The following is a 15888-nucleotide window of genomic DNA, read 5'->3' on the forward strand; positions in this document are numbered from 1 at the left end:
AAAGTTAGCATATTAATATTATTGATAATAATAATAATAATAATAATAATAATAATAATAATAATAATAATGATAATAATAATAAAACAACAACAACAACATTGAAACCTAATTCATCTGCTGAGATTGTTGAAATGCTTGAGCAGATATGTGTGTAAATGTGTGCTGTGTGCAAGAGGTACAATGCAGGGGAGTCTTAGCTAGACTGCATGTAGGCAAGAGACATTTAAACAAGTTCTTCTGGGTGGGAAGCAATGATGGATTAGGTAGCATAGGTATTCTTTTGGCAGAAAAATAGGTGGATAAGGTGACTGAGGTAGTCAGGGTGTGTGATAGGATTATTAAGCAAAGATTAGTCCTGTTTAATGTAACAATGTTATTTATCTCTGCACATGCTCCGCATTTTAGACTTGTAGATATTCAGAAGGACTATTTCTATGAATCCTTTCTGCAGACTATCTTGATGATGAAAGACAATGATGTCTTCATCTTGGCAGGGGATTTCAATAGCCACATTAGAAAACACTGCAATGGTTTTCATGGCGTGCATGGAGGTTATAGTTTTGGTTCCAGAAATGAAGAGAGAACAAGGTCATTAGAGTTCTGTGATGCAAATGACATAATGGTTTGTGATACCAACATCAGGAAATCTGTTGGCCATTTGATCACTTATCACTCTGGTTGGCACACTAGCCAGATTGACTACATCCTCACCAGAAACAGGGATAGGTGTATGCTTGTGAATGCAAAGTCTTTTCCGGGTAAAGAATGTACAACTCAGTATAGGTTAGTGGTTAGTAATTTCGGACTTAAGGCTAGAAAGATTCTGAAACACAAACTGATATGGAAAATGAGGCTATGGAAACTCAAGGATCCTGCAAATGGGCAGAGATTTAGTGATGTCCTTAATAAAACCTTTGATGAGAAGGAGATAGAGATAGAGACATATGACATAGAGTTCAATTGCAAATTCTTATGGGACAATCTACTGAGGGTGACAGACCAAATCTGTGGTTGGAGCAAAGCTTCTGCCAGACCAAGGGTGACATGGTGGTGGAACAGTGAGGTTGACAGGGCTATAAAAGAGAAGAGATGGGCTTGGAAAAAGTGGAAGAGTTGGGGTAGTAAAGTGCCATATCAGATAGTCAAAAGAGAAGCTAGGCATTAGGTGTGTCTAGTTAGGGCAGAAGAAGGAAAGAAGAGGTTTGCCAATGTCTTACATTGTGAAGATCAGAGATTTGAGGTGTTCCGGATTGCTAGACGGTGTGTTAGAGCAAATCAAGAAGTTGTGGGAGACAAGTGTGTATGGAAAAATAATGGTGTGCTTGCTCATAGTGATCCCGAAAAGAAAGAAATGTGAGAGAGCTACCATGAAAGACTACTAAGTGCGGAGAATGAATGGGAGAGAGGGAGTCTTCCTCGTGTAAACCCAACAGAGGAACCAACTATCCTAGTTGAAGATAAGGTAATTAAAGATATGAAAACAAGGATGGCTGCTACCCTATCAGGAGTCACTGCTGACATGCTTAAGATATTGGGCAGAGTTGGATACAGTCTAGTCACCTGTATAGTTAATCAGGTTACAGTTAATCAGGTTATTCAAGAAAGTATAATCCTTAGTGACTGGTGTAGCAGCATTAATAATCAGCTGCTACAAGGGCAAGGGAAATGCCTAAGATAGAAATAATTACAGAGGCATCAAATTGTTGGACAAGGTGAAGAAAGTTGCAAAGTGAGTTAGAGCCCAATTAATTATTGTCCTGGGGAGAAGCACTATTGATGCTATTTTGCATGTGCATGAACTACAATGCTACATGGGAGTGAGACATTGGCCCTGAATGCAAGGACATGCAAAGACTAGAGTGATTGAAGCTGGTATGCTCTGCTGGATATGCAATGTAGGTAGGTACAAGACGAATTATATGCAGTGTGCAAGAGAAGAGACTGCATTGGTTTGGTCATGTGATGTGTATGGGTGTAGATAGTAGCATACAAAAGTGCCAATCACTTAAAGTGGAGAGAAGTTGCAGAAGAAGGGAGACCCAGGAAGACATGGGATGAAATATTGAAAGCTAATCTCAAAACACTGAGCCTTATGAAGGAGATGACAGAGGACTGAGATATGTGGTGCATTGCTGTACTCAAGAAGACCTGCCCACCACAACAGAACTGATACCCTAAAATCATGGAGCTATATAAAAAATATCAGTGTGGGTGCGGTGCCATGTAAAAAACATTGGTGTTGGTGCCACAGAAAAAGCACTGGTGACAGTGCCACATAAAAAGCACCCAGCACACTCTGTAAAGTGGTTGTTATTAGGAAGGGCATCCAGCTGTAGAAACCAAGACAAAACAAACTATGGAACTTGGTGTCGCCCCTGGCCTTGCCAGTTCCTGTCAAGCATGGAAACTGGATGTTAAATGCAGCTGTGTGGTAAGAAGTTTGCTTCCCAACCACATGGTTCTGGGTTCAGTCCCTCTGTGTTGCACCTTGAGCGCCTTGAGCTTTGGCGGCCTCAAGCTGACCAAAGCCTTGTAAGTGGATTTGGCAGACGGAAACTGAAAGAAGCCTGTTGTGTGTGTGTGTGTGTGTGTGTGTCTTTGTGCCTGTATTTGTCCCCCACTACTACTTGACAACTGGTGTTGTTGTGTTTACATCTCTGTAACTTAGCAGATCAGTAGAAGAGACTGATAGAAAAAGTACTAGGCTTAGAAATTAAATAAGTACTTGGGGTTGATTACTTTGACTAAAATTCCTCAAGGCAGTGCCCCAGGACGTCAGCACTCTTATGACTGAAACAAGTAAAAGATAAAAATTTGTATGTGTAGGTATATCTATCTATCTGTCTATCTAACTCCCTATCTATCTATATATGTATGTATATATCTGTCTATCTAAATATATATCTATCTATTTATCTAACTATATGTATGCATGTATGTATGACACATGTACATCGTAGTCATGGTCATCAACGGTGCCATGTAAATGGCACCCACCCATGAATCGTAGTCATGGTTGTTGTTGGTGTCATGTAAAAAGCACCTGTACCAGTCACATGTAAAAGCAACCATTACACTCCTAGAGTGGTTTGTGTTAGGAAGGGTATCCAGCTGTAGTAAACCATGCCAAATCAGACTGGAACCTGGTTCAGCTCTCCAGCTCATTAGCTCCAGTCAAACCATCTAACCCATGCCAGCATGGTGTGTGGACATCAAATGATGATGATGATGATGATGATATATATATGTTAATAAAAGCGGAATTCTGTCTGTTCATCTGGGATCCTTTTATCTCAGTCTACATTTGCTCTGCATAGATATATTATACTTTTTTGGAATCAGCATTGGGATCTTATTTAAAAGCAATCTGGTTATTATTTCTAGCAGATTAAACAACCGTGAGAGGTTTCAATGCTATAATACAAGAGTTACCTCCCTTAATTTTAAGTTTTAGTAAGGAATTTAGTGGTTCTTTTATCTTTTCTAGTGATAAGACTGCAGCTATACTGGGGAACCATCTTAAATTTTAATCGAACAAATCAACACCAGTTCTTTTTTTTTTTCTTTGTGCCTGGTACATTTTTTATTGACCTCTTTTACCAAACCTCTAAGTTACGTGAATATAAACACAGCAACACCAGTTATCAAGCAGTCGTGGGGGACAAAGAAGCACAATATATATATATATATATATATATATATATATATATATATATATATATATATATATATATATATATACATATATATATAACCTGTATTCAAATTTTAAAAGAACTCACAAGTTGGTAGGGTACCAATAAATGTTTTATTATTATTGCTCGCTTCAGTTTTGGGTTGCAGGCCCAATTAGCTCTTCACATGAGCTAGCTTAAAAGTTTACACAAAGTGTGGCTTTTAAGCTAGTATATAATATATCTGTTTGTGTCTTTCTAGAATAGACTAATAATGTTGTTGTTTGTTGTTGTTGGCACTCCGTCGCTTACGACGTCGAGGGTTCCAGTTGATCTGATCAACGGAACAGCCTGCTCGTGAAATTAATGTGCAAGTGGCTGAGCACTCCACAGACACGTGTGCCTTTAACGTAGTTCTCAGGGATATTCAGCGTGACACAGTGTGACAAGGCTGACCCTTTGAATTACAGGCACAACAGAAACAGGAAGTAAGAGTGAGAGAAAGTTGTGGTGAAAGAGTACAGCAGGGTTCGCCACCATTCCCTGCCGGAGCCTCGTGGAGCTTTAGGTGTTTTCGCTCAATAAACACTCACAACGCCCGGTCTGGGAATCGAAACCCCGATCCTATGACCGCGAGTCCGCTGCCCTAACCTCTGGGCCATTGCGCCTCCACTAGACTAATAATAGTGTTAAGTAAAATTGAAATCTTAATTTTAGAGAGATAAATGTTATACTACCTGTGTATTTCCATGCAAAATAGTTTCAAGTTTTGTTTTGTTGTGTACCTTTAATCCTCCTTCATTTTTCACATCAAGTGGCATTGTAGGATTTAGAGTAAATCCTTGTTGTTACGACAGGTAATGAATGTTGCAGAAAACATCAAAAGTATCTGGAAAAATAATACAAGAAAGTTTTTGAAAATACAAGTTTTAAAATCAGTAGGGCTATCTTTTGCTTAATCCATTTTCTGGTTTGCTTTAACTATTTTTTTTTCTTTCATTCTTCTTTTTTTTCATCTTAGAGACAAGGTTTTCTGTGGCTGTGTATAGTGCATGTGTGATAAGAGATTTCCTTCCCAACAACTTGATTCTCAGTTCGATCCCACTGCATTGCACCTTGGACAAGTATCTTCTGTCAGAGACCCAGACTGACCAAAGCCTTGTGAGTGCATTTGGTTGACAGAAACTGAAAAGCTGATAAAAGGCGGTGAGCCGGCAGAAATGTTAGCATGCCAGGCGAAATGCTTAGCAGTATTTCGTCTGCTGTTATGTTCTGAGTTCAAATTCTGCCGAGGTCGACTTTGCCTTTCATCCTTTTGGGGTCGATAAATTAAGTACCAGTTATGCACTGGGGTTGATGTAATCGACTTAACTCATTTGTCTGTCCTTGTTTGTCCCCTCTATGTTTAGCCCCTTGTGGGCAATAAAGAAATAACAAACTGAAAGAAGCTCGTTATATAAGTACACACACACAATCATCGTCCTCATTTAATGTCCATCCTCCATGTTGGCATGGGTTGAACAGTTTAACAGGAGCTGCTAAACTTGGGATATTATGCTGAGCTCCAATGTCTGCTTTGACATAGTTTTTACAGCAAGATGCCTTTCCTAATACCAATCACTTTACAGTGAATTGGGTGCTTTTTATGTGGCACCAGCACTGGTGAGGTCTGCTTTGGTATGGTTTTACAGCTGGATGCTCTTCCTAATGTCAACTACTCTAGTGAGTGGACTTGATGTTTTTTATGTGGCACCAGCACTGGTGAAGTCATCAAATAACTTCCAAAACAAAGACCCCCTCGACTAGGAGGAGGAGTGATATTGAAGGAAGTAACTCTGTGCCAGGTGATGTGAGGGACAGAAACATGTGTCTTGTTGTAGAGGAGATACAAGGTTACCCCAGTTGGAGGGAGAGCAAGAGAGAGGGGGGAGGGGAAGAGAGAGTGAGAATGAGAGTAAGAGAGAGCAAGAGAGAATGGGCGAGATGATGGCAATGCGTCAGGGTATACTCTCAAGGTGTAAGGATGTGAATATAAATGGAACGGTAGAGGATTTCTCAGAGTGTATGAGTAGGGAGTTTATGGAGGTGTAAAAGGGAGAGAGGGGAGGGAAAGGTAAGGTGGAGGGTGGGGTGGGGTGAAAATGCAGTGAGTGATAAAATGTATCTAAAGGAGTGACAGGATGACCAATGATAAGGTTGACAGAAGGAGGACAGAAGAGTGAGAGAGATGACGGAGCAGTGTTGGGCTGCAGGAGTGGGGAAGGAGAGAAAAGCCTAGTGCATGAAGAAAAGATGTTTTATTTTTACATATGTGTGTGTGTATAAAATTATAAATACAGAGAGAAAAATACAATGATAAAATTTATTTTGTCATTGTATATTCTTATTTAACATTAAACAAGAATATCCAATAGTAAAATAGATTTTATCAATGTATATTTCTCCCTTTATCTATAATTTTATACACTCCTTATGGTTTTCTCTTGTATCGTACTATATATTCCATATGTTTAGTAGAATGATACATTAAGGGGCTTTTTTTTTGAGTAAAACCAGATTAGTTGAATCCATATATTGGAAACATATATGCTTGGAAACAGGTGAGGGTTGATGATAGGAAGGGCATCCAGCCATAGAAAATGTGCTTCATCTATACTCTGTCTGACCCATGCAAGCATGAAAATGTGAGTGTAAAATGATGTGGCAGCAGATGATGATGGGTTTCTTGTTTAGTAATATTCAAATATTACTAAATATATCAATTCAAATTATGCATTTTTTGCTTTTTCATCTTTCTATCTTTTACTTGTTTCAATCATTAGACTGTGGCCATACGAGGGCACTGCCTTGAATAATTTTTAGTCAAATGAATCGATCCCCCAGTACTTCATTTTGTTAAACCTGTTGCTTATTCTATTGGCTCTTTTGCTGAACTGCTAAGTTACAGGGACGTAAACATACTAACACTGGTTGTTAAGCAGTGGCAGGGGATAGACACAGATACAAGGACATGGACAGACGGACGGACACACACACACACACACACAAACATATATATATATATATATATATATATATATATATATGATGGGCCTCTTCCAGTTTCCGCCTACCAAATCCACTCACAAGGCTTTGGTTGGCCCAAGGCTATAGTAGAAAGCACTTGCCCAAGGTGTCACACAGAGGGACTGATGTCTACTAATGATAAATCTCGCAGTCAAAACTGGTAATATCTACTTAAGACACAGAACAGTTTATTCATTGTAATTTTTCCTTTCCATTCAAAATCCAGTCATTTCTAGATGCTTAACTCTTCAGTATTCAGATTACTCTGTCAAGTGTAATGCTTTTATATTCACATTGTTTTGAGTTAATTGTGCATTATCTTATAGCTTTGAGATTTCCATGATGCATAGAATATTCGAGCTGAATATGGTTGGTTTAAATTGTAAAGGGTTATAGGTATTTGTCATATAAATATCTTTGTTCAATCTGAACTGACAAATAATATTACTAAAATTATTCTTACAACAGATTTCAGCATTTTCTAAGTTTGTACGAAGTTAATCATCCCCCTTCGATAATGTTATAGTTTCAGTATTTCCACTGAAAACTTACTTTAAACATGCTTTAAGTAAATATAATTTCAAAATTTTTTTGCTATAATTACACAGAAGAACAATTATTATTACATGTATACAAGTTTGTTTCTCTGTCTCTATCTGTATATCGCTTTCTGTCTGTCTGTCAGTCTGCTGTCTCTCTATCTGTCAGTCTGCTGCCTATCTGTCTGTCTGTCTCTGTCTGTCTGTCTCTGTCTCTGTCTGTCTGTCTGTCTCTCTCTCTCTCTCCATATATATATATATATATATATATATATATAAAATTTAGATTCAAGGTGAATTTGGTACTTAAGCTTAGGCACCAGAATTAAGTATGGTATTATCCATACAATCCCAAAATAAGGTGGTTAAAATCAAAATAAGCAACAAGGATATTCAAAGTTAATGCAGTACGATCGTTTCATGCGACTCCATTTATTTAAGCAATGTGAACATTACATTAAATGTAAAATGCAGAGCAATCCTCAGCTGCACAAATATATAGAAATTTACTGAAATTTTATTTCAACAGAAGGACATATTGTTGTAACTACATTTAAACTCTCCTAGTGGAAAGGAAGAATACAAAAAACATTTTGACTTAGCCAGGCCATACAGGCTAGTAATTAATTCCAAGCAGATTTTAACTGTCACCTATTTTATTTGTTGTTTTGTTTCATCTTATCAGACCTAGTGATTCAAAGCTTAAGATGGCACCAGCCTTTTCCTTATAGGGAAAGGGAAAGGGGTAAACAATATACATGAATGATATGGTTATAAAGATTCTTTTGATTTTTTTTTTTGTCACTAAAACCAAAAGAATCTTGGACAGTTTGACTGAGAACTGGTCAGCCATGAAACTACACTAGGTTCCAATCTGATTTGGCATGGTTTCTACAGCTGGGTGCCCTTCCTAATGCCAACCACTCGAAGAGTGTAGTGGGTACTTTTTATGTGCCACCAGCATGGGTGCCACTTATGTGACATTGGCTATGGCCATGACTATGATCTCACTTGGCTTGACAGCTTTTCTCAAGCATGGTATATCACCAAAAGTCTTGGTCACCTGTCACTGCCTCCATGAGGCCCAACATTCGAATGGTGCGTTTTACATGTCACCAGTATGGGTGCCAGTTACATGGCAATGGCATCAGCCACAACCATGATTTCACTTGGCCTGATAGGTCTTCTTAAGCATAGCATATTGCCCAATGTTCAAAGGGTGCTTTTTACGTGCCAGTTATGCGACACTAGCATTGGCCACGACTATGATCTCACTTGGTTTGATAAGTCTTCTCAAGCACAGCATATTGCCAAAGGTCTCAGTCACTTGTATCACCGCCATGAGGCCCAACATTTGAAGATCATGTTTCACCACCTCATCTCATGTCTTCCTGGATCTACCTCTTCCACAGGTTCCTTCTACCATTAGAGTGCGTCACTTCTTCACACAGCTGTCCTCATCCATATGCATCAACGACTATACCAGCGCAGTTGTCTCTCGTGCACACCACATCTGATGCTTCTTATGCCTAACTTTTCTCTCAAGATGCTTACACTCTGATGAACATGTACACTGACATTACACATCCAGTGAAGCATACTGGCTTCATTTCTTACAAGCCTACACATGTCCTCAGTGGTCACAGCTCATGTTTCACTGCTGCGTAGCATGTTTGCACACAGGTATCATACAATCTGCCTTTCATTCTGAGTGAAAGACCCTTTGTTACCAGCACAGGTAGGAGCTCCCTGAACTTTGCTCAACCTATTCTAATTCTAGCAGCAATGCTTTCAGAGCATCCACCCCAACTACTGACTTGGTCACTTAGGTAATGGAAGCATTTAAGTATTTCTAGTTTTTCCCTCTGGCATTTGATGGAGTCTATTTTCTGTACATTTTTAGTGTTTATTGTACCTGTGCACCTTCCACACAAAAAAACAATTTTCCCTGTTAACCTTCCTCTGATATTGCTGCACCTCTTATGTGTCCATAGTTTACACTGGGTACATTTTATGGAGTTTCTACCTAAACCTTTTCTACAGATCGAGCAGAGCCATCTACCAGAAGGAATTTGTGATTTGTCTACTCTCCTTCTTACTAAGACTTTGGTTTTTGCTAGATTAACACTAAAGCCCTTTGATTCTAGACCTTTCTTCCACATCTGAAATTTCTTCTCAAGTTCTGGTAGTGATTCAGCAAAGGGGAACTCCCAGGGGCAGCCTATCTTAAATTCTTCTGTTATTGTCTGGAGGACTATGATGAACAAGAGGGAGCTGAGGACCGATACTTGGTGAACCCCAACTTGTACCCTAAATTCATTGCTAGCCCTTACCTTACTGACAACATTCCTGTACATCGCTTGTACAGTTCTCACTAACCACTCATCTATCCCTAGCTTCTGCATTGACCACCAGATAAGGGAGCAGAAGACTTTATCAAAGGCTTCCTCTATGTCAACAAAAGCCAGGTACAGGGGTTTATTTTTGGCTAGATATTTCTCCTGCAGTTGCCTAACCAGGAATATAGCATCAGTAATGCTCCTGCTTGGCACAGATTGAAACTGCAACTCATCTACACTAACCCTCTTCCTAATTGGTCTATGACTCTCCATAACTTTCATCACCTGATCTAACAATTTGATACCTCTGTAATTATTTCTATCTAAGGTGTCACCTTTGTCTTTCTAGCTATAATGCTGCAACACCAACCATTTGGTATGACTCCCTCGCGCAAAGCCTGATTAACTATACAGGTGACTAGGCTATATCCTACTCCACCAGATAGTTTAAGCATCAATGGTGATTCCTGAAGGGCAGGGGAATTTCCCTGTCTTTATATCTTTATGAGACTGATAATTTATAAATATATATATGTGTGTAGAAAGGACAATAAAAATTTAGAGGAAATACTTTTTTCGCTCTAGTGTTTGTGTCAGTTATACACATCCCAGTGAAATTTTGAAATGTTATAGGTACTATGCATTCACTCTAGTAGAACTAGTGTGATATATTTTTCTCCAAATAGATTTAAAGTTTGAATGTTAGTTGATTGATATTTTATAGCAGAGTATGCATTTTTTTTTAATGTGTATATAATAATTGGTTTGTCAGTTTGTTTATACAGATTGTAGGTTATTTCTGGAGTGTCAAGATTTATTTTACAGGCCTTTATCACAATGGTTGCATTTCATCAAGTTGGGCCTTGTTAATTGTTCATAAGCAATTATTTGTTCCTGTGTAAAAAAGTACTGAGTAACTCATAGTTGGTGTTTAGATCATTTTCATTTTGGAGGAATATGGCAATCTTCTCCATCAAATAAAGTTGGCACTGGCATTTCAGTGTTTATAGGCCAGTACAGAATCTAAGATCAACCATATATTTTAAAGGTGCTATCATTAGCTTTCTGTAGTTGCCAAATGTAATTTGATAGGCTTGTGGAGTGTTTCCTGTCTGAGTTGATACCTATGTGAGGAGTACCTTGATTTGAAAGTGTTTCTTGTTGCTCTGATGTAAGACATATGTTCAGATTTATTGGTCAACTGAACTTAGGCATGGAATATTACTGGATTATTCAGACACTGTTTGTTGTTCAGATGAATCTAATAGATGAGCTCCTAAAGTTACAATTGCATGCAGGTTCAGTGGTGCTATTGCTGTTTAGTATATTTGCATTTAGTGTATTGACAATGTTGGCAAAGTTCCTACAGCAAGAATAAGAGAGCTACAGGTTTTGAAGAAAATAGTTCCTGCAGGAGTGGCTGTGTGGTAAGTAGCTTGCTTATCAACCACATAGTTCCGGGTTCAGTCCCACTGTGTGGCACCTTGCGCAAGTGTCTTCTATTATAGTCTCGGGCCGACCAAAGCCTTGTGAGTGGATTTGGTAGACAGAAACTGAAAGAAGCCCATCGTATGTATGTATATATATATATATGTATGTGTGTTTGTGTGTCTGTGTTTGTTCCCCCCACCATCGCTTGATAACCGATGCTGGTGTGTTTACATCCCTGTAACTTAGCGGTTCAGCAAAAAGAGACCGATAGAATAAGTACTCGGCTTACAAAGAATAAGTCCTGGTGTCGATTTTCTTGACTAAAGGCGGTGCTCCATCCTGGCCGCAGTCAAATGACTGAAACAAGTAAAGGAGAGAGTAAGAGAGCAATTTTTCTGCTACATTCTTGCTTACATTTAAATCAAACAGGAGATTGTACCATAGGATTTTCTGTGTTTTAAATTTTTCATTGGAAATTGTTGGTACTTGCATATACTATATCTGAATATTCACCTCTTTCTAGCTCTTCAGTGCAAATATTCTAATACTCAATTGAATTCTGTTTTGTAAGAGGTTAGTGGTGCTACGCACTTGCTGAAGGCAAGAACTAAACCTCAGAGAATGTTAGAAGGATATCTGAAATGCATGTAGATGTAGAACAATCTTTTATTAGGTTTATGATAATGGTAAAATTTACCTTCAAGATTTAGGTGACATTTATCTTAAAATGATTGCCATTCACAATTATCCTCAGTCCAACATTGTTGAAGAATGTGTAGAGGTCTTTTTTTTTTAAGTATGTGCATGTTATATTTATTTGTGGCTCTCAAAATGATTCGACCTCATCTCATATATCCTTGCATCAATTTTCAGGAATCAGTGATGCATTTTATTCAAAATATATAGACCAATGTTTTCTCATATTTCAGCTTTGTAATTTATTTATTTATGTGTCCTTTTCAAGCCAGGCTCATGAGCCCGGTTTTCATGGCATATGTGTTCCCCCCAGCTGGATGGGACGCCAGTCCATCGCAGCGTTATTCAAGAAACAGGAAGGAAGAGTGAAAGAAAGTTGGGGTACAACAGAGGTTGCCACCACCCCCTGCCAGAACCACGTGGAGCTTGAAGTGTTTTCGCTCAATAAACACACACAATACACGGTCTGGGAATTGAAACCGCGATCCTCCAACCGCGAGTCCGCTTCCCTAACCACTGGGCCATTGCACCTCCACAGCTTTGTAATAGACCCCCATAATTACGTTGAACAGTTGTTTGATGTTCTTTTCTTGTTTATGTGGTATTTTTTTTTTTAAATAGGAGGGAGTTCCCATCATGTAGTATGACATTTCTGTCCTAGTCAATTGTGGCTGAAATGTTGCTCACAAAATTCAGTACCTTGAATAGGTTCACACACACACAGACACACAGACAGTCTGTGTTCAGACTGTCTCTGTACAAGGGCCACTCGGACACCTGCCTTCACTGTGAACAGGAATTAATCTTCTCCCTTCATTCTTTTGTGCTTTATGAGCAACATAATACCAACCCTACACAGACTCCCACACACTTCCCACTTTCAACTGTCTCTCTCCTCCACCAACATACCTGCATACTGCCTACTTCCATACCCTCACCACACACACACACACACACCACAATACAAACACCCATACACACTGTTAAACTCATTACTCAATCCACATACACTTTTCATTAGTGTTACCACACATACCACAATACAAACACCTCTACACACTGTTCACCTCAGTACACACACCACACACCATCATGCACACTGTCACACCTACACAAGCACATGACTGAACACAGACAATATATATACACACATGCATAAACACATGCAACACGCAAAGACACAGATAACTTTCACTCACAAACATACATTATACACGTGCACACTATATGGTCACAGACACACACACATACACATGTGCACACATCACCTGCACAAGCACACATCAACTGCTAAACACAAGCATTTGTACAAGAACCCACGTGTGCACACACACACACACACATTAGCCTCACACAAATACACAAAATGCACATCACTCTACACAACACATACACAAGGTTACTTGTACACATATAAACACACCCAGGCCAATGAATTTGCACACACGATATTTGCACACATATATACACGTCCATATGCACACACACATACATACCAGTACATGTAACACTTATCACTCCACATAATGTATGCACTAGGTCATTTACACACATACACTCACACAGGTCCACATATTTTTCAGCTTGCCCACACATACATACTCACATACTCACCCCTATTCATATACACTCACACATAACATTCTCACATACACACAGATGTACAAGAGCAAATATGTTTGGCTGGATCAGTGTTATTATCTCCTTACCATTCAGCCTCTTTCTTCTGGTTATTTCATCATGTTCAACCATTATTCCCTACACCTACTTTCCTTAGTGATCACCACATTACAGTATGTAGTACCCTGTCAAAGACCTTTTTCAAGTGAGCAAAGGTCAAGTATAGTGGGTTACTCTTAGCCAAGTATTTCTCTTGAAGTTGTCTCTCTAAGAAGACTGAATCTCTAGTACCTCTTCCAGGCATGAAACTAATCTGCATTTCATTTAAGCTAACCGTTTTTGATCAATTGTTCTTGGATTCTTCTGGTCCAACAATTTGATGCCGCTGTAACATCTTTTCTCTAAAGTATCTCTTTTGCCTTTGTAGCAGTTGACAATGATATTGCTACACCAGTCAGTGGGTATGACACTTTCCTGTATTACTCAACTATTTCGATGGCCATTATCTATCCTTCTTCATCAGATATTTTGAGTATCTTAGAAACCATCCCTGATGGACGAGCAGTTTTCCCTATATTCATGTCCTTAATATATGTAAGATGCTTAAAAGTATAGCAAATTGGAAAGTTTCTGGGTCAATGGCATTCAGGGATTCTCCAAGCAAGCACAAGTATACAGAACCTTTTTTATTGACTGCACAGAAAATTGAAGGCCAACATTATTGATGAATGAAAAGACGGTTTCAATGCAGAAGGATAAAGAAAATAGAGAAGTCAGTAGTTAAAGACCTATTATATGTTTACTCTGAAAATTGCTAATTGGTCTCGTAACAAATGAATTGTATAGTTTTGTGGAGATAAGGAAACTGATACCAGAAGAGCAAAAATAATGAAAGAAACAAAACAAAACAAAACAAAACTAACAAAAAGAACAGTTGATCGCTTGTATTTCAATAGAATTATAGCAAACGAAATGCAGATAAGAACTTAGCTGTTGGTTGGATAGATTATGAGAAAACATACAATAATGTTGGCTTTTGTTGGAGAGCCTGAGGACTCTTGGAGTTGTAGTAAAGCCTAGAATCAAAACCTTAAAGCTTTAGTAACTCACGTAAAAAGACAACGTAGTACCAATGCAAGCAAGCACAGTCAGAGAGGCAGAAAGGTGGCCGAGAATGCTAGGTGTGCAGCATGCACTTGTGTGCAGATGCAGACATCAAGCCCTTCAAGAAGACAATGGTTGCAGATCAATTCAGGTTAAACGAATCATTGACTATAAAGAACAGAGTATTTTCCGTGCCTCTCATGCAAAGCATTTTCCTCCCTGTTATTAATGTAACTACAAACTACTCTACTTCTGGCACAACACACTACTTGCAAGCTATGTAAATATTGTGATATACTTCTGTAAAAATAAATGTTAATTGAACAATGTTAGAAGTTGGCTTCAATATGGAACAGTATGCAACCTAAATATTATACCAATACATCAAGACCTATTTACTTCACACTCCACAGAGTCAATGAAAAAAACCGATAATATAACTTGAACGTCTTTTCATATTTTGTTGTATACATATTAACAAGATTAGCAAATAAGTTTTCCATATAATTTTTCTAAATTTCCAAGTGCGTAAAATTTGTTCACATTAATCATTTGATATTTCGGAAATCACGAAGTGGTAGTTTGATCTGCAAGAGATAGTAGTCAAATCTCCTTCCTCTCCCGTCACACTTTGCTGCCTTAAAGCAGCAAAAGTCTTCGGATAACGTATACAGTATTTCTTGATCGGATGGGAGACAGAACGGTCACAGCTAGATTGTCTTTTTGTAGTTTTTGAACAAACAAATGCAACTTGTATCCCCCACTCAGTCAAATGTTATCTGTACAAAGCTTCTTTTCTGAGGTTGCTCGACCCGCTAAAAACATGACATAGTATAGTAATCTTTGATCCTTACATTCCAAACAAACAACGAACTTCTATGACATAATACTTACATAGGTATCTGTAATTTAGATGTAACCAAATAGAATCTCTATCGCAAAAAGCATACGCGACAATATCATTGCATTTGTATTTCAACTGTGGCTGGTAATGCTACTATGACAACGGTGTCGAACAAAATATAGTTCAGCTTTCGATTTTATCCGAATGTTAAAACAATTTTATTTAATAATACATAACCTTTAATAAAGCGAATGGAAATTATTTCTGTAAAATAAACTCCAGAGAACGTTCCCACATAAAAGAAATGTGTTAAGTGTGCAATAATTATTGCCTGGTGAGCAGCATGAGTACACATCATATTTGTTAGCATTTATTTATTTATTTATTCATTTACTCACCCATTCACTCATTCTTTCAAATGAGTCGGTCGCTGCACTGCATACAAGACAAAAAATTGCGCTATTTCATATTGGTCTCTTTCACTTCTGATTTATTGAACGCAAAGAGACACCTTCACACATATACTGATTGATATACTGTATTGTGAAATATTTAAATATTACCAGAATGAT

At 38.3% G+C, this 15888-nt stretch overlaps 1 protein-coding gene across 5 annotated transcripts in view; it reads right to left on the bottom strand.

Moving 5' to 3' along the window:
* Positions 1-15853, bottom strand: part of LOC106877912 (uncharacterized) — an 81822-nt gene extending 65969 nt beyond the window's left edge. For 4 of the 5 annotated variants that reach the window (XR_001410436.3, XM_014926967.3, XM_014926968.3 and 1 more), the window contains exons 1-2: positions 15367-15708; positions 4415-4566 (exon numbers count right to left, since the gene is read on the bottom strand). Coding sequence is in view for 4 of the 5 variants with exons in the window: in XM_014926967.3 (XP_014782453.1) it covers positions 4415-4498 (84 nt within the window). In the remaining variant the exon portion in view is untranslated. The other variant, XM_014926966.3, reaches the window with a different exon arrangement.
* Positions 15854-15888: the final 35 nt, after the last annotated feature.

The sequence above is a fragment of the Octopus bimaculoides genome, chromosome 2 (genome assembly GCF_046866305.1).
Source record: "Octopus bimaculoides isolate indiv1 chromosome 2, ASM4686630v1, whole genome shotgun sequence".
In the NCBI taxonomy this organism is placed as follows: domain Eukaryota; kingdom Metazoa; phylum Mollusca; class Cephalopoda; order Octopoda; family Octopodidae; genus Octopus; species Octopus bimaculoides.